Genomic DNA, 17,906 nt, shown 5'->3' with positions numbered 1-17,906 from the left:
TCCTTATATGTATCATCTCCTGTATGTATCATCTGTCTCTCTGTATCTATCATACATGTATCCATATATATAGCTATAGCTAGACATGCAGCTATATATATGTAGCTATGGCTGTATCTAAATTACAGATATCTGTGTCCATGTGTATATATGGCATATGTTTATAGATGTACAGACATGAGTATATAGTTAAAAAGCTGGGTATGGATATAGAGACGTCTACACATATATCTGTATATACACATCTATCTGCATATACACACATTTAAGTACATACCAGTAATTTTCATGTGTGCATATATCCATACAAACATGGATGCTGCTGTAGCAATATATTTACATGGATATGTACACATCTATATATTACATATATGGATCAATACACAGAACCATGTACGTCTGTATATACACAAGCACACACGTGTCTACATGTGTGTATATACATTATACATGTGTTTTTCAGAGGTGTGTGTACACATCTGCATAGAGGTATCTATATATGTAAATAGGTGTTGATCTCTCAGAGACTGATGTCAGGGATAGAGGTGGAGGTAGAGCTACATCTGTATCTACATTTGGCCGTGTGTGACTCTGTGTGTGTGTGTGTGTCTGCAGACACCCCTGTAACAGGTGTACGTGGGTGCATGTGTAGAGGCTTTCAGTAGCTTTGTGCAGATACAACTGAAGGTGCTGGTGGGCTGTGTTCACCTCCACAGCTGCTGTCTGCAAATCCACACGTCCCCACATGTCTGTATGTCCCTATGTCTCCGCGTGTGTCCGTGCACACAGACACTTGCACACTTGCCCACACACACACTCCCCCAGCCCGGTCCCTCCCCGCAGCAGAGCCCTGCCCCGTGCTCGGCCAGAGCATCCCAGCTCTTCCCGCAGCGAACCCCCTCCCTGTCACCATCCCACCCACCCCCTTCCCCGGGAGCGGGTGCTCTCCGGGAACCGCAGCCCCGCGGTGCCGGTGCCGTGGGAGAGGGCAGAGGCGAGGCCCGGGCGCAGGCTGGGGAACAGCTTCGTGTTGTCGGCCTCGTGGGCGTACAGCACCCGCGTGCACCCCGCGCCCACCGCCAACGTGGAGGCAGGAGCCACGCATGCAACGGGTCCCGGCGGCGGGCAGGGCGGCCGGGCAGCTCGGGGCTCGCCTCCCTCCGGCCGTCCCTGCGCCGCAGAGCCAGGCCGGGCGGCCGCGGCGCCACGTCCGGGGCAGCGCGGGTGGAGCGCTGGCTCTCGGCGCTCGCGGTGCAAACCACACTCTCCACTTTGCTCCAACAAAGCGTAAGCAAGCGAACGGGCGGCGAGGGCTGCGCGGCGTGCTCGGGCGCGCTTAGGATCTGTAGTCCTTCTTGCTGTATGGTTTGTTGCCCAGGATGCTATCGATCTCGTGGACGATGGAAGACGACAGCTTTGGAAGGACCTGCGGGGGATGGGGGCAACGCTGGGAGTTGGGATTGTGACCCTGGTGTGTGCTTGAGGATGCTCACCGCCTCCACCCCACCATGTTCGTGCCACAAGCCCCAGCTTGCCGGCAGGGTGACCCAGTTAGGGAGAGCCTGAGTCAGGCCCAGCCCTGCCCCCTCAGCCCAGCAAAGCCTTGTCTTTGCTTCTCGCCTTCATGACAAGAAAAACCTGTCATTTTGGAGCCGGGTTTGTAACCCTCTTTTCCCGCACAGTGCAGCACTGCAATGAGTGCTGTGGGCAAATGTTGCTCCTGCTGGGAGCACTGACCTGTATTGCTCCAATATTCTCCATCAGCTGATCGGCATTGGAGGCCCCCAGTAAGACGGAGCTGACACCCTCGTTGCGCAGGCACCAGGCTGGGATAGGAGGGAGAGCAGAGCTTGAGCACGGCCCAGATATCCCTGGTGTCACCCTCTGCTGTCCCCCACTGTCCCCCATCCTCTTACCGATGGCGAGCTGGGGCAGGGTGCAGCCCAGGCGCTCAGCGATAGCCTGCAGCTCCTTCAGCTTTGCCTGCTGCCGCCGGCCCTCTTCACTCAGGATCTTGTCCTTCAGCCACTGGTATCCCTGGGGAGTGGGAAGGGATGTTGTGGTGGGATCAGGGTGCACCAGCACCTTGCACAGGCAGGGCATCCCCAAACTCCCTGGGCTGTGGCTCCTGGGGTTCCTGTTCCCGTAGGGACTTTGCAAGGCTCCTGGCCCTGCTCCCCCAGCTCTGTCCATCCCCGTGTGCCCTCCCAGCCCTGGTGCAGCTCACCTTCAGCGAGGCACGGGAGTAGGGGGGGATGCCCCCATCATACTTCCCCGAGACGATGCCGCAGGCCAGTGGGGACCAGGTCATGGCTCCAACGCCTGGGGACAGAGCAGAACAGGGGGGTGACATTGCTGCTCACAGCTCCCCCAGGGGCTGTGGCACCCGGCCTCAGCAGCACTGGGCTTGGGGAGCACTGTGCTTTGGGGAGGTGGGGAGGAATCCCCACTGTCATACCTATCTTGTGGAAGAGCTCAGGGAGCTGCACCTCCACCTTTTCCCGCTGGAACATGTGGTACTCGGCCTGCTCGCAGATCGGCGGAATCAGGTTGAACTGCCGGGCCACCGAGTACGCCTCCTGCAGAAGAGCCAGGACCCTCAGCGCCCTGCCGCTCCCCCCGAGCCCCCTGCCCAACCCCCCAGCCAAGTCCTGAGCGGCCACCCCGAAAAATAATTAAGGCTTAAGTGCATCTGCACACGCTTGGCTCCCAACAGCTGCTGTCTAATTAAATCAACGTCAGCAGCATCGCTGGGGCTGCTCCGCTGCGCCTGCCCCATCCCCTGGGCCCCTACCATGATCTCCATGGAGCTCCAGCGCGAGGTCCCCCAGTACATGGCCATCCCCTGGTTGATGACATGGGTCATGGCTCGCACTGTCTCTGCCGGGAGGGAAGGAGAGAGTGGCAGGTGGGGTTTAGCAGGGGCTGCACTGGCCGAAGGGGGCTCGCACAGCGCTGATGGCTGGCGAGCATCCCACTGCCCAGTGCTGCGGTGGGAGCTCGGTGCTGTCCAGGGAATGCTTTCAGAAGAGCAGGATGGGGAGAGAGGGAGCAGCCACTCAGGATGTGCCAGGGACCACAGCCGACCTGACATGCTCACACGGTGCCAGGCTCTCCCTGCATGGACAGCAGCCTGAGGCTTCTGCCAGTGTCCCCATGCCCTGTGGGGTTACCAGCACTGGCACTGCTGCAGGGGGAGGGACTGATGCATTGACCACACACAGAGACTCACAGAGGGAAGCCTGAACTCTGTGTGAGCCACTCAGGCGTATTGGGGGGAGCCAGCCCTGAGCCATGCGGGCTGGGGCCAAGCCAAGGCGTGCTCCTGCAGCCAAAGGCGAGCAGCGGGGAGGGCAAGGGGCATGAGGCTCGCCCGGCCGGCACCGGGGCACACACCCCAGCATGCTCATAGCTGCCCCGGTGGGGAGGGACCCTGCTGCAGACCCTGGCATGTGCCAAGGGCACCCCATGGCAGGACCCTGGGGGGCGGGAGCCTCTCTGCTTTTTGTCCTTTAAACTGCAGTACAGTCTGAAGGGCGAGGGGGGTGTCTGTGTTGTGCTGCTGCTGCCTCTGCATCTCATGGCAGGGTTTGCTTGAGACGGGGGAACAAGGATGGGGGATCACAGAGGAGTGGGGGCTCTGCCCCAGGAAACACCGCTGGGACAGGCAGCGGCTGGCGGGCAGAGTGCGGGCAGGGAGTACCTTCTACGATGAAAGTCCTGGACTTGGAGGAACTAAATGGGTCCCCTGGTGATAAAAGAGAGATTTAGAGAAAGTGGAGTCACCGCTGCTGGGACGGCGGCAGTGACCTGCCACCACACTGCCAACCCGCCCCGCCGTGGCCCGAGAGGGTCCTGGAGCCAGGCAGGAGGTGGCAGAAGTGTGACTGTGGCACGGGCCAACCGTAGTGGCAGAGGAGCGGATTCTGCTTGGGAGGGAAAATGCCCTTGAAACACAAGCCTGGCGCAAACCAACCGCGACGGCGATGAAAGGCAGCGGGGAGGAGCGTGGCACCGGGGCGCGCACCCACCTTCCATCGGCGTGTTGGGGTCGGGCCGGTTGGCAAACACCACATCCACGTACTCTAGCTGCAGCCGCTCCAGAGATGCCTTCAGACCTGCAGCATGGACGGGCAGTCAGGTGTGCTGAGCCCCGTGCTGCCAGCACTGAGGCAGACGGTGAGGCACAGCCTGGCACTGGGGCCAGCAGCGCCTGACGAGTGCCCTCACCCATACCCCTACCTTCTATGATGTGTTTTCGGGACAGGCCCCTCTCTGTCTCGGCCCTGCAAAAGGAAAGGTGGGTGAGAGCCTGGGGTGAGAGCCTGACCCGTGCCAGCTGCTCTGCTAGGGGGCAGTTGTTACCTACTTTCCTCCCCAGAAGATTTTGGTGGTGATGACCAGGCTGGACCGTCTGCGGGGAGAAAGAGAGAATCACTGCAAAGCCCTGTGCACCCTGCCCTGGATGGCACACTCCTGCCAAGGCTGCTCTACCAGCTTTCCCCACCCAGCCCATTGGGACTACAGTAATGGTTTTGCCAAATAGGGATGGTGGTCTAGCTTACCTCCACCCTTTCTTCTTGATGATATTTCCCAGCACCACCTCGGCCCTGCAAGGGAAGGGGACATCAGCCATTGGCACCTGGCAGGTGCAGCCATGGGCCATGGGGGGGGGATGCCAGCCATCAGGGATGGCCCCAGACCCCAGGAGAATAAGAGGCAAATGCAGTGGCTGTGGGGACGCTGTTTGCCCCTTGGCTGCAGTGCCCAGAGCCGAACTACCCCCAATGCATGAGCTTGCTAATTTTAAGTGAAAGCATGGGCCCATTCTAATGCCCTGGGCCGGTGTGCCCTGGGTACAGCTGTGCTGGGAGGGTACACAGCTGCACCCGCATGATACCAGGCCACCATGGGAAGCATGGGACTGCCAGAACCATGACTCCCCCCGTGAGCAAGCGCCCAGAGCCCCATCCTAGAAGCTGTTTTGCAGCTGGCAAACCTGGGATATTCCCATTGCCACTGTGATTTGGTGGGAGTCGGGGTGTAGGGTGAGACCCCCGTGGCACTGCCAAAGCAGGGTACCTACTTGCCAGCAGCGTAGACTTCTGCCGTGTCGAAGAGATTAATGCCGTTGTCATAAGCTAAAGTCATCAGCTGCTCTGCCATCTGCGAGGAGAGAGCGGGGTCGGTGAAGGGGGTGGCCGAGAGCACGGGCGCGTGCGCAGAGCGCTGGAGCTCCTGCATGCTGCATGCACCCAGGCCACAGCCACGGCTGTGCTGGCCCCATCCCCTCCCTCCCCACTCACCAGGGGAGAGATGGGGTGAAGGGGGTGCAGCCTTACCTCATCTGTGATCTGCCCTCCGAAAGTCACCCATGTTCCTGCAGGGGAGAGAGAGGTGTGCGCGTGGTGAATGCGGTGAGCAACGAGCGCTGCCACGTCAAGCCCCTGGCCACCCACCCTGGCTCCCTCAGCACAGCCCTGGCACGTGGTGGCCACAGCTGGCCCTGCCACGTGCACTGTGGTGCTCCCAGCACGGCCCAGTCGCTTCCTATCGTGTCAGAAAAAGAGAAAATAATTTGACAATTTCTGGGCCGTGACTCAAAACAGCCGCAGGGCTGAGGAAAACCCTTTCCTTCCCTTTGCAAACATCACCAGGGCAAGCGAGTGCTGCCCTGGCCGGGCAGTGCCGGCAGCTGCTGCGGAACTGAGGGGATGCTGAGGGGCTGTGGCAAACCCTGGCACTTACCCAGACCCAGGCAGGACACACGCAGCCCAGACTTCCCGAGGTTCCTGGAAGACAGAGACCATTAGGAAAGGTGCCAGAAAGCCCCAAAACGCTGTCTCATGCATCCTGCATGCCACCAACACACCGGGCGCGAGGACTGGGAGGTGTGGTGGTGGCCCCTGGTCCCCATCCCCACCTGGGATGGTTCCATAATGAGACTCCCATCCCAACTGATTAACGAGCCATCCCAGGCTGGGCATCCTGCAGCTCGGTAGTGACACTGCCTGCACCTGCGCAGTGATGCTGTGCCCGGCAGGGCTATTGGGAGAGCAGTGACCTCATTAAAGTAGCTCCCCCTGATGAGGCTGGGGTGTCCAGCTGCCCTGAGAGTGCCGCTGGCACTGGGGAATGAGAGTGGAGAAAGAGGAGCTGGCATGCTGGTGGTCAGGCCTGAAGCATCCCATACATGGCATGAGTTGTGCCTGTTCTCTGCATCGCACAGGGAAGCGCAGGGCTTGCACCAGGCGAGGGTGCTCGGGAGTGGAGCAACATCCTGGAGAAATGGAGCACCCCAGAAAATTTGACCGGCACAAGGAACTGGAGAACAGCTTTCAGGAAGGGGGCCAGGCTGGCAGACGCCTTCGCTGTGGTGATGGAGAGCCAGTTACTTGTTAAAAATGACAAAGGCTCAAGAAATGAGCGTTAAAATAAATAAAGTGTAGGTGAGCCGCGGCAGCTCGCCCGCGCGGGTGTCGCATAGCAACCGGAGGCACCGCCACCGCCGGCACCGCCGACACGGGCACCGGCAGCCGGGCAGGGAGCGGCTGCGGCCCAGCCACGGGCAACCGTGGGCTGCTCTGAGTCAGGGCAGCATCCCTCTGCACTGCCATGCTATCGCCCAGCATCTGGAGGCACCAGCGCTCCCCCTGTCCCGCAGTGTTTTTAGAGCATTTTGTGGTGGGGAGGTCATGGCTGTGGGCCAGCGGCGGCTCAAGCCCCCATGATCGGGGTTGCCGTGTGGAGAGGAGAGCACCTGCCTCATCCTGGACATTCCGAGAGCATTGCTGGGGTTCCCCATGGCAGGTGACCATCGCTGCTCTTGGCTTCCCCGCCCAAAGGGGTGTTGACAGGCTGCCCAACAGAGATACTGGCAGACCTTGGGAAGGCCAAGCATTCCCCTACACTTCTTATCCCATCCACTTCCTTGGAGCATCCTCCTGCACCACTGTCCCTCCAGCAGCCACCAGTGGGGACTCCCAAGCTGATCACCCACTGCCTGGGAGAGGGTGTTGCTGGTATACTCCTCCTCTGGATGAGGACATGACCGTGGGGCAGGAGCACTTGAGCCCTGAGGATGCCACCGTGCATGATCCCAATATTGTTGTTACCACCGCAAGGGTTTGGTGTTTGAGAGCTGGACAGAACTGGATCAGCTCCCTCCCCAGTGTCCAGGTAAGGGGACTCAGCTGATTTGGACGACACTGGTGGGTGACAGCCAGGCTCACCTCAGCGCTCTGCTGGCCTCACACACTTTGTTGCCTAATGCTGGCACATCTGGGCTGCAGCGGAGGCACGCAGCTGCTGGCAGCTGGACCATGGCATGCAGGCTTATCTGGGGGGGGGCCCTACCCTGTCCTAGGGTCCATGCTCATCTGGGGAGAGCCCCAGCCCCATGCCCAGGTGCACACTCAGCCTCAATGGGAGAAGCCCTCAGTGCTCTGCCCCAGAGCCAGGACATGGGGCGTGTGAGCCCTGTGGTGGGTGATGGCCGGGGGGGCCCCACATGCACACACCACCCCATTTCCAGAACCACCATGGGCAGCCAAAGCTGCTTATGGCTCTGCACTCACTTTGCAGGGCACTGAGTCTCCAGCAGCACCGAAAGGATGCCATGGCAGCCCGGATTAATGCCACCGTGACTCCCAGACCCCCCCGGCTCGGCAGCCAGCCCGGCTTGGCAGACACTGAGGATGCTACTAATCCTACTCTGAATTTTAGGGTCCCTTCTCTCCCCTATCCTGAAGATTTTACGCGCGGCTGGATCAAAGCTGCCCTGAGGGGACAGGAGCAAACAGCGAGGAAGCGCACGGAGGCGCACGGTCAGCACTTTTAGCGACGAGAAACCGACAGAGCCGGACGCGAACCGGAGATAACGGGAGCGCGGCGCCCCTGGCCCCCAGTCCCCCCTCGCCGCCCCGATCGCAGTGAGGAACAGGGAAAGCCCCAGGAGCGCCCGTTTCCTACCGGTATTTCATCCCCGGCTGCTTGACGCTGGAGTCGCTGGAGGAAGGGGCGTTCTGCACCGAGAGCTGCCCCAGGCTGCGGGCCACCATGGCCACCGCGCGGAACTTGCCGCGGGTGCCGAGGCTGGGGCTGCCGGCATTCTGTCGGTTCAGCCGGTCCTCCGCGCTCCGGCTCTTGATGCTGTGCTCGGAGCACACAAAGGAGACCTGCATGCTGCTCCGGCGGGCAGCAGCGCCAGCTGCCTAAATTTAGCCGGCGCCCCGGGCGAGGCGGGGAGCTCCTCCCGCGCGCCGCCAACGTGACGGCGGGGGGCTGCGAGGCGGCGGGCGAGGAGCGCTCCCGTCAGCCCTCCTGCCCTCAATATTTGATGAGCTCAGGAAGCGAGCGAGCGGCACGCTCGGGCAGGTGGGGGCAGGAGAGGCAGAGCCGCTGCCGGTACCCTCCGGAGTGGCCGTGGCGGGGCAGGACTCCCCTGAGCCCCGCTGGGCATCCCCCCGCGGGTACGGCTGCCTGCCCAGCTCCGCTTTGGGGCACAGCGAGAGCTGAGGCTGCGGAGTGAAGAGGCAAATTCCCCTGCACGGGTCGGAAACGAAACCCTCGGCCGCAACGCGTGTGCGTCGCCAACCCCAGGGCTGGGCGACAGCCAGGTGGCGACGATGCTGATGGCTCTCCCGCGGCAGAGCCCACCTGCCTGCTGAAGTTGTCGCCCTCGGGGCCACAGCCCCAGCAGCACATTCCCCCTATTTTTCCCAGCAAGCGAAGTCAAGTGAGACGAATTCCAGCCTAGCACCTCCTGCCGAAGCAAGGACACGAGTCAGCCCACTACGGCTGCCAGCATCTGCCGTGCCCCTCAGGATGGAGCAAAACGCAGCGACGGGGCTTGCAGGAAATTATGCACATTTGCCCCAAACCTAATGAAAAATCTTGTAATCTCCTCCGCTTCCCTCTCTCACAAAGCTCCTTAGCTGGTAATCCTGCCAGCACCAGTGCCAGCGCCGGCTCCAGTGAGGGGGGGACCTGGCAGCAGTTGTCAGCCCTCAGAGGATGAGAAACCCCACAAATTTTGGTGGCAGCAGAGACATGCCCAAAGAAGGAGCACCTTTGGGGTGTCTGTGCCAGCTGCTCCCATCAATAAATAATGTCCCCATGAATATTAGATGGGCTCTTGCCACTGTGTAAATGTTACCGCGGTCATTGTGAGCAGAGGGGAACCTGACCCGTGGCGCGGCACAGTGCAGCACGGCAGGAGCCGGCAGAGCTGCCAGCTCCCGAGGGCTTCACTGCAGTGGGGGACAAGGGGCACTCCTGTATTGTCACTGGAGAAAAGCCACTGTCCTCAGCCCTGGTGTCCCCCAAAGCCTGACCTGGGGGTGCTGGGCCCTGCACCCCATTGCCCCACCCGCAATGCCAGGGGAGAGGTGCGCTGGGCAGAGCAGCCCCATCCCTCTCAGGGGCTGTGACCACCTCTCCAGCTGCCTGGAGTGTCCTCCTGACAAGGACATTGCCTGAAATCCTGATACACCTTGCACCAGGACCCACATGCAAAATTAATGATGCATCCGCTCTGTGATGCACACCCATCACTAAGGAGGAGATGCAAACCCATCAGGCAGAGATGTATGCCTGTCACATGGAGATTTACACCCCTCAGGTGGAGAAGAACTCCGGTCAGGTGAAGATGTACCCCTCCAGTCAGGCAGAGATCTACCTGCATCAGCTAGAGGTTTACACCTCTGAGGCAGAAACAGCTCTTCGGCGGCTGTTTGCTCCAGGTGCCTAATCTTTAAAGTTCAGAGGGTGTTTGCATCTGCAAATGCCCAAACAGCAAACAGGAATGTCAAGCGAGAAGCTCAAAGATCACCAAGTAGGAAAGTGCTAACGGCGCTGATGGGCTGCCGCCTCTCCGGCGCTTCCCGCGCCAAGGGCATCGGCTCCTCCCAGCCTCGGCACAGGGGAGCCGAGGTGAGCTTAGGAGAGAGCCGTTCTCCTGACGAGGCGTCAAACCAGCACCAAGCAGCGTCCCCTGTGTCATCCCCTCACCTCGGCCCTCGCCGCCCTCGCGGCGCTGCCTTACCTGTACTTCATGCCAGTGGCGCGGGCGGTACTGTCGGCCAGGGAGAGCCCGTGCATCCGCAGGAACTCTTCCAGAGTCTTCGCCCGCGCTGCCGCCCGCACATCCCGCAGCCGCCGCAGCTCCAGCCCGTCGGCCGCCCGGGGGGCTGGGGGCAGCCCCCACTCGGGGCTGGGCCGGCTGGCCACGCTGCGCAGGCTCTCACTGTAGGTCATGGAGAGCATCCTGCCACCCGAGCGTGGGCTCTGCCGGCCAGCCACGCCGCCAAACACTCTGTGGTGCTACGGAGAGAGCTGGGAAAGCACAACATGGGCTCCCTCGCCACTCAGGGCTCAGCCCTGCCTGCATTGCCATGCCAGAGTCAGGACATGTAGCAAAGTCAGTCTCTTCAGCGGAGCAAAGCCTTGGTGTGAGAGCTGAAGCACAACAAGAGAAGCAGCAGGACAGGGATGCGGCACAGTCCGTGTCTGAGGCTGCAGTGGTGCCTGCCACAGCTGCCCCAAGCCCCAGTGCAGCAGTGTGGCCTGTGCCCAGCTGTGCTGGGTCCCAGCTTGTGCTGGGCTGCAATGGTTTGCATCCCTGTGAGGGACGCAGCGGATCCCAGTAGCTGGCCGAGGTATGGTGAGCAGCGACACAAGTACTGCTGGTGAGAATCTGGCACTGTGTGCCAGTGGGCAAGGAAAATCGGGATGGGAAAGGGGTCCCTGTGGGGCTCCCTGGAAAGGGTGGACATCGGCAGAGGGTCTGTGGGCACTGGGTGCTCACTGTGCCTGCGTCACTTTGCCGCAATGTGCGCCACCAGCCAACACCTTCCCCACCACCGCGGCAGCGACCTCCCAGCCGGTGCGGCTGCCGAAAATAGCCTGCCGCAGGGTGGGCTCCTCATGCACCCCAGCCCTGGCTGTCTCTGTGCCTGGGACCTCACTGGTGGTGGCACCTGCTTGATTTCTGTGCCTCTCTCCGCAACTTCCCTTGTTTCAGTGTTTGCAGGGAGCAGGGACTGGGGCCAAAGCTGTGGTGCTGGTGCCAGAGTGGCCACTGGGGATGCACTGTGACACATCTACACCGGCATCAGGCTCCAGGCAGGCTCCCACTGGTGGTTTTTTCTTTCCCCATGAAGCTCAAATTGACAGCTGCAGGAGCCAAAAGTGAAGGGCTGTCTGCCATTGAGGTGTGACCTCCAGAGGAAAGGAGAAGGAAGCCCAGAGGATATGGAGTAGCAGCTGGTCAGGTATGACCAAAATCCTGGGGGTCTTCTCTGACATCCAGTGCTGCCACTCTGTGCTCCTCCTGCTCTGTAGCGAGGCCTTGGGAAAGCTGGGAGACATGGAAAGGAAACCTTTCCCTCTGTTGCAGCAAAGTCAAACTGAATCCTGGTCATCAGCCTCTTCCTGCCACACCTCAAAGCTGGAGGCTGGACCCAGCACCTCTGGCACCAGCCCTTCTCCGTGGCTGGTAGCTTTAATTAGGGCAATGCCAGTGGCTCCTGCTGGGTACGGGCACCTGGTGGAATCTCCTTGTTCCCAGTGGGATCTCCTTGCCCTGGTAGGATCCCCTCACCTGAGAGCAGCAAGGAGAAACCTGAGCTGGCTGCACCGCTGCTCTACAGCAGTCAAACTGCTGCAGCAAGCAAAGCTGGGGGTTTGATCTGGGCTGCTCTGAGGAATGGGGTGGGAATCGACCGGCTGCCCTATCTTGACACTTTCCTGATTTTCGGCAGAACAGAACTGGATGGCCAAGAGAGCATGGAGGTGGTGGGTGCATTCATGGCCTTTTAATAGCAGAAATCCCAGTGCTCCTGGGATGAGTGGCAACAGGGCTGCAGAATCTGCTAAGGATGAGCTGTGCCATGCCCAAGCAGGAGAGGCTGTTTTGCGAGGAAGGAGCAGGGATGGGGAACAGAGCACAGGCTCTGTGGGATAACAGCACTGTTAGCAGCATCAGGGGCACAACAAGTGGGTGACAGGCAGGGCAGCTGCCCGGAGAGACATCTGGCCAGCCTGGCCAAGCTGGGAAACTGGCAGCCACCAGCCTGCCTAAAGCCAGGAAGACCCCAAACTCCAAAAGAAAACCACCCTAAGCCATCAAATCCCAAGTCACCCTGCACGGAAAATCTTCCCTGCTGCCCGCAGCGGCTGCCCCGTGGCGGTGCCCGTCCCCGCTCATCGCCCACCATGCCCAGCCCCGCTCGCCGCCCGCGCTGCCGGCCCCCACTCACCGCGCCGGGGAAGCTGCTCAGCAGCAGCGCAGCTCTGGGCGGCCGGGCTGCCCCAGGGCAGATATAAGAGCCGCGGTGGCCGCGTTGTTTTGCATTAGGGGAGTGTCGGAGCTTGGCGTCCAAAGCACTTGGCGGCTGCGCCGGGCCCCCAGCGTCCGGCTTCTCGCCGCGCTCCATTAGCCCTATTAGGGGATTTTCTTCCTTGCGAAGGGGAGTTAAATTATTCATGGCGCCTCACTAAAAGCCCGGGGATGTGCCGCTGCTTTATCAACGCTGGCACCGCCCGCCCCTCGCCCTGCGGTGACAGGTCCCCCGTCACCAGCACACAGGGCGGTGGGGACGGCTGGACATTGGGGCCATCAGGGAGCAGAGACCGTGCCCTGAGGCAGACACAGCCCTCCTGTGGTCCCCGCGGCAGTGGAGTCAGAGCTGGGCTGTGGCAGGACTGGAAGGCAGCCTCCACCAGGAGGGAGCCCCGAAACGGAACCGGGTGATGAACACAGGTGGCTGCTGCCTGAAGGCAGCCGACAGACAAGGTCCTGCCTGTTGGCCTTGGGAGCTTTTTCACCAGATGTGTCCAGTGGTTCAAACCAGTTTGGCAGCCAAAACTTGCCTGTCGCTGGGGCTCGGCAGTGCTGGTGGCAGCACTGGGATGGACACTGTCAGTGGCACTGAGCCATCTCATTGCCAGTCCTCCTCACCTCCTCCCATCATGCATGGGATGGAGTGGGGAGGCCACGGTTCTGTCAACGGACAGCCCCCAGTCCCCCACCCCATGGCAGCCAGGCCAGACCCAGTCCCACACCACTGGGCTGCTGTGGCCCTGGGAGCGCTGGAGCAGCTGCTGGCAGAGTGTGTGGGGAAGTGCTGCCCTCACTTCAGACAGTAAAAGGGTGATGGGGGCGAATGTTGCCTCCTGAACCACTTAATGAGACTGCTCCTAATAGCAGGAGCCACTGACCAGCTGGCTGGTTTCCCAGAGCTGCTCTTGGGAAAAGCCAAGGGCTTCTCCAGGCACAGCAGAGGCATGGGACGCTCCCCCCAAGCTGAGCTGAACCCCACACCCCACAGTGGCTGTCCCCCACAGCCATGTGGCCACACTCTGCTGCCTGGACAGCCCGTGAGAACACTCCCCCCCCAGCCACACCGCAGGGTCCCCACACTGCACTTTTGAACCCATGAGCAGGCAAGGAGGCAATGCCACACATGTGATACCCATCCCACAGAGGAACCCTGGCACATTGTGCAGGGCAGTGCTGTGCCAGCATTATCTGGGCATGGGCAGGAGCCATAGCCACCTGCTGGGGGGATTTTGGGGAGGGGGAAGGGCCTGGTTACCTGTAGAACTGGAGCTGGCGCTTGGGGCTCCCGTATCTCGCACTTCCGACAGCAAAGGGGAGAGAGAAGAAAGATGCCACAAACCCCGTTAGAAAGGAGGAGCAGGAGTGAGTGGCAGAGTCAGTAGCTGTGAGAAGGGTCAGCAGCACCCACCCATGTCACAGCACAGTGGACACTGCAGCAGGCACTAGCATGACCCTGAAAGTGCCCCAAAACACTGCTGCTGCTGCTGCTGTGTGGGGATTTTGTGCTGGAAGCCTTTGCACAAAGCATGCCAGGGCAGTTTAGGAGTATCAGCGCATTTTCAGGGAGCATGGTGGTTCTGGGTTGCCACAGGCTTGGGTTTGAAGCCCCACAGAGTTCCCCCAGCTCTGCCCTGCAGCCTTACCTGTAAATCATCCCTGGGGAGCCCGTCTGCCGCAGCGAGAGTCGCGCTGGGGAGTCAGTGGTGGATTCGGGATACATGGAGCCAGCCTGGGCTCCCCGGAGCCACTCGCCGCCTCACCCCTGCCACAGGGGAAGAGGAAAAGAGGAAGAAATGAGTTTTTTGGGGCACGCGCATGACGGCACTTCCTGTTGCAGGAGATCCGAGCCAGATGGGCATGTGGCATTGGCAGCAGTGGGGGCACGGCCGCTCTGCTGGCCTCAGACTCTGGGGCTCACACCCTGACCTACTGATCCCAAAACCATCTCGCCCCAGCCCCGTTCCTCTCACTTCCCAGCTTGGCTGCTTTCTCCAAACTTCTGGGGATCCTGAGATTTCAGGAAATCGTGAGGAAACATGGGCCTGAAAAATGAAACATTCTGAAAACCCTGAAGCTGTCTCTGAGGGTCCCTCTGAAAGGGACAAGCTAAGGGGAGGAAAACAGTCTGGCTTTTCCTGCAGCTCACACGTGACTGACTGTGTGCACAGGGGTGAGGGAGCTCCAATGGAAAGAAGGGCTCACCTCCAGACACCCCTAACCCTCTTTGTCCCTGTCCCCATGGCAGGGGCATCCAGCATGACTCCCTGGGAGCTGTGCTCCTGCTCCTGCAACACTGTCAGCAGTTTCCAGTATCACACAAAACAATGACACTTCCCTACAGAACTGGGGCTGGGATTTAAATTTATCCCTTCTTTCTTTAGGCCAGTGAGATGCCATCTTTACACTGCAGATCACAAGCTGCTCTGTTTCCCAGATGGGGACTGAGAGCTCTCTGGGCTCCCTCCTGGCTGCCCTGGGCTCAGCGGGAGCATGGCCTTACACAGTGTGCTCATGTCTTGGCATGGATCCCACCTGCATCCTGGCACAGCATGCTTGCATCCTGCATCCCTCCCGCATTCTGGCACAGTATGCTTGCATCCTGCATCCCGCCACGGTGTGCCTGCATATCGCATCCTGCCTGCATCCCAGCTGGGCATGCTTGATCCTGCATCCACATCCTGCATCCCAACACAGTGTGCCAGCATCCTGCATCCCTCCCGCATCCTGCATCCCTCCGGCATCCCGGCCCGGCGTGCCTGCATCCCGGCGCAGCCCCTGCAGCCCACGCAGCCCAATGGCAGCAGCTGCGGCAGCCGAGCCCATCCCCGCGGAGCCGCCCACCGCAGCTCCCGGCCGGGCTGCAGCCCCCGGCACAGATCCCCATCGCCCTCCTCCTGAGCGCTGCAGGAGTGCGTCTCCTTTGGCCACAGCCGCGCTGGAGCCGGAGCACAGGGAGCCTCAGTAAAGCCGGGTTTATTTTCCAGAAGTCAGGAGGGAGCCGCTCTCTCCCGAACCTGCAGCACTGACCTGAGCCCAGAGCAGGACCCTGCTGAGCCCTACAACCGGGACCCGGCTGAGCCTCCCAAGCCCTTGTGACCCCCCGGCTTCTCCCGGGTGCTGCGAGTGTTGGTTCCAGAGCTCCCACGGCCTCGCCTGGCGGTGGGCAGCTGCCTGCAGCACCGCCGGGTCAGCAGCGGCCGGCCGGGCACTGTCCTGCCCGCTCATGCCAGCTAAACATGTTAGGGCAGCAAAACAAAGCTGAGGGAAGCTGGGGGACGCCTGCAGGGGGGACAGCTGGACCCCCATGTCCCTGTGCAGCCATGCAGCTCCTTGCTTGCACTGCCATAATCCTGGACTCCTGTGTGGCTCAGGACTGGCCGATTCTGTATCCCAAGGGGCTGTGGTGCCAGGAGCCCAGATCTCCGCAATTTTTAGCAGAACCCGATGCCCCTTTCCTGTAGCCTCTCAACAATGCTGCAGGGACCAAGTGCAGTGGCTGGCAAGTCTCTGGCAGTGCTAGAGGGACTTTGCTGGCAAGCACAGCCGGACCACGGGCACAGGGGTCAGGGCTCTGCACCCTGAGGAGCCGAAGTGTCCCAGCCTTTGGGGCCAATTCATCCCTCTGAGCTCTCTGAGCCAAAGGCACCACCAAAAGTCCAATCCCCTCTGTGTCAGCAGCTTGGTGCTTCCCTGAGACTGCTCCTGCACCTCCAGCTTCCTCATGGCACAACTCAGCTGTGAGCCTGCAACTGCGGGAGTTTCGGCAGTGGCCCGAGAGGGAAGAAAAGTGTTTTCTTCTGCAGGATGCACCCAAGAGTCAGGTGAAGGACACCCTCAAGATTTGTGCTCCCGCCAAGGTCCATTCCCATCCCTGGCAGTACAATGGGTACAGGACTGTGGGTGCTGTGACATGGATGGTTTATGGCTGGGAAGCCCCTGGGAGCTGGGCCAGGATGGGGGGCACTACATACTGCAGCCTGCCAGACATGCTGCCATCAGAGTAGGAGTGGGTGAAACTGGACATGGAATTAACGCGAAAGTAAGGATGAAACTGCTGCTTCTGGTGAGCCCAGTCCTCCAAGAGTGAGGCCCTGGGGCAGGGAGAGCTGGGGGACCCTTGCCATGGGCACCCCAGCATCCTGCCCGAGTCAGGTGAGGGATGCGGGTAATGTCGCATCTCCCCATGCCAGGTGCCTGTCCCCCATATTTCTCCCCCTTTTCCACAGTGTTTGCAGCACAGTGAAATGCCCCCCTCCACACCACGGGGAAGGTGACTTTAGCTCAATGACTCACGCTGCCCTGCCCTGTCGCCTCGGCACCTCCTGTCACCTCCTGCCGTCACCTCTGTGCTCATGCCCCGTGCTGGTCCCGTGCCCCCCCCTTCCCCGGCTGCACCGGCGCCGCAGGGATCCGCAGAGCAGCAGCCCTGCCCCTTCCTTTGGCCCGGGAGCCTCTTTTGCGGCGCAGCATCTCCCAGCCCACCAGGGGCCTCCGACCGCCCGGGTGGGCTCCCGCGCCTTCCCCAGCCCATCATCACGACAACGCGGCAGGCGGGCGCTGGGGACTCAGCTGCGACACGTGAGGTCGCCCGTGACCGCCGAAGCTCCGGCACCGGCGCTGCTCAGCTGCCCGAGTCAATGACACAGCCCAAAAGCACAAATCGGCCGGGGTTATTCCGGCTTTGCCGTCACGTACACCCGAGCCAAAGTAACGGGGTCCATCGGGCTGCCCGCGGGTCCCTGCTGTGTGACACTGCCAGTTCCCCGGTGTGTGACACTGCCAGTTCCCCGCTGTGCCGTGGCTGCCGGCCAGGCAGGGCTGATCCACGGCAGCGGCCCCGCCGGCACCCAGCACGGCACCTACCTGTCTCCGGTGCTCGGACGGAGGGCGATGCGCGGTCGGGAGGCACAAGGCAACGATCAAAGCCGGCTGCCGGCTCGGGCTGCGGGCTCCGCGGGTCTCGGGAAGCGGCGCCGGTGCCGGCGCAGAGCAGCTGCTACAGCCGGCGGCAAACGCAGCGGATGACGGTTCCTACCCCATTCCCGCTCCGTCCCCGGGAAAAGGCGTCTGGCAGAGGGGGAAGCCGAGCCCTCGGCGCCCCGGGATGCGACAGCACCCAAAGATGCTGCAGAGCCGTCCCTGCCGCTCTCACATCCTGACTCGGCAAGTTTGGCTCCGCCGGTGGCTGCAGCCGGCTCCCGATCCCGCCGGTGCCTTAACCGTGTCGGCGCCGCAGCCCGGCACCGGCAGCGCGTGGGCGAGCGAGCGGCTGCCACCAGCCGCCCCTGCGCAGCTCAGGCGGGGGAAGGCTCGTCCGGGGCCACGGGGAGCCTGGGCAGGAGCTGCATCATCACTGCCTCAAATCGCGCCGGGTGTGTTTCTCTTGAAATAATCAAATACAGCGTCGGCAGTGATGCTGCAGGGTTGCCTCCAGCACCAGGGTCACCCGGCTGCCGCGTTCTGCCACTGGCCACCCGTCCTCCTTGTACTCATCACGCCTTCTCAGTGCCTTTGGCTTTTTGGCTATCTTGGGCAAAAAAACCAGCCCGGAGCGTGCCACCTC

General features: G+C 61.3%; 1 protein-coding gene across 2 annotated transcripts; it reads right to left on the bottom strand.

Annotated features, from left to right (window-relative positions):
- Positions 1 to 997: 997 nt before the first annotated feature.
- On the bottom strand, positions 998 to 17,290 carry KCNAB2 (potassium voltage-gated channel subfamily A regulatory beta subunit 2). Of its 2 annotated transcripts, XM_041476588.1 has the most exons (16): positions 17,207 to 17,290; positions 13,987 to 14,105; positions 13,599 to 13,640; positions 5,749 to 5,792; positions 5,343 to 5,380; positions 5,087 to 5,166; positions 4,566 to 4,610; positions 4,370 to 4,414; positions 4,243 to 4,286; positions 4,032 to 4,118; positions 2,795 to 2,880; positions 2,459 to 2,579; positions 2,228 to 2,322; positions 1,917 to 2,037; positions 1,738 to 1,826; positions 998 to 1,426 (listed from the first exon to the last, which is right to left on the bottom strand). In XM_041476588.1, the coding sequence occupies exons 2-16, from the start codon at positions 14,061 to 14,063 to the stop codon at positions 1,337 to 1,339; spliced, it is 1,104 nt and encodes a 367-aa protein (XP_041332522.1). In that variant the 5' UTR covers positions 14,064 to 14,105; positions 17,207 to 17,290; the 3' UTR covers positions 998 to 1,336. The 2 variants fall into 2 exon arrangements, with proteins under 2 accessions (XP_041332522.1, XP_041332523.1); XM_041476589.1 differs by lacking the exon at positions 13,599 to 13,640.
- Between the last annotated feature and the right edge of the window lie 616 nt (positions 17,291 to 17,906).

This window comes from Pyrgilauda ruficollis, unplaced genomic scaffold (assembly GCF_017590135.1).
Source record: "Pyrgilauda ruficollis isolate IOZ18807 unplaced genomic scaffold, ASM1759013v1 scaffold39, whole genome shotgun sequence".
Classification (NCBI taxonomy): Eukaryota; Metazoa; Chordata; class Aves; order Passeriformes; family Passeridae; genus Pyrgilauda; species Pyrgilauda ruficollis.
This window is presented reverse-complemented; position numbering and strand designations above follow the sequence as displayed.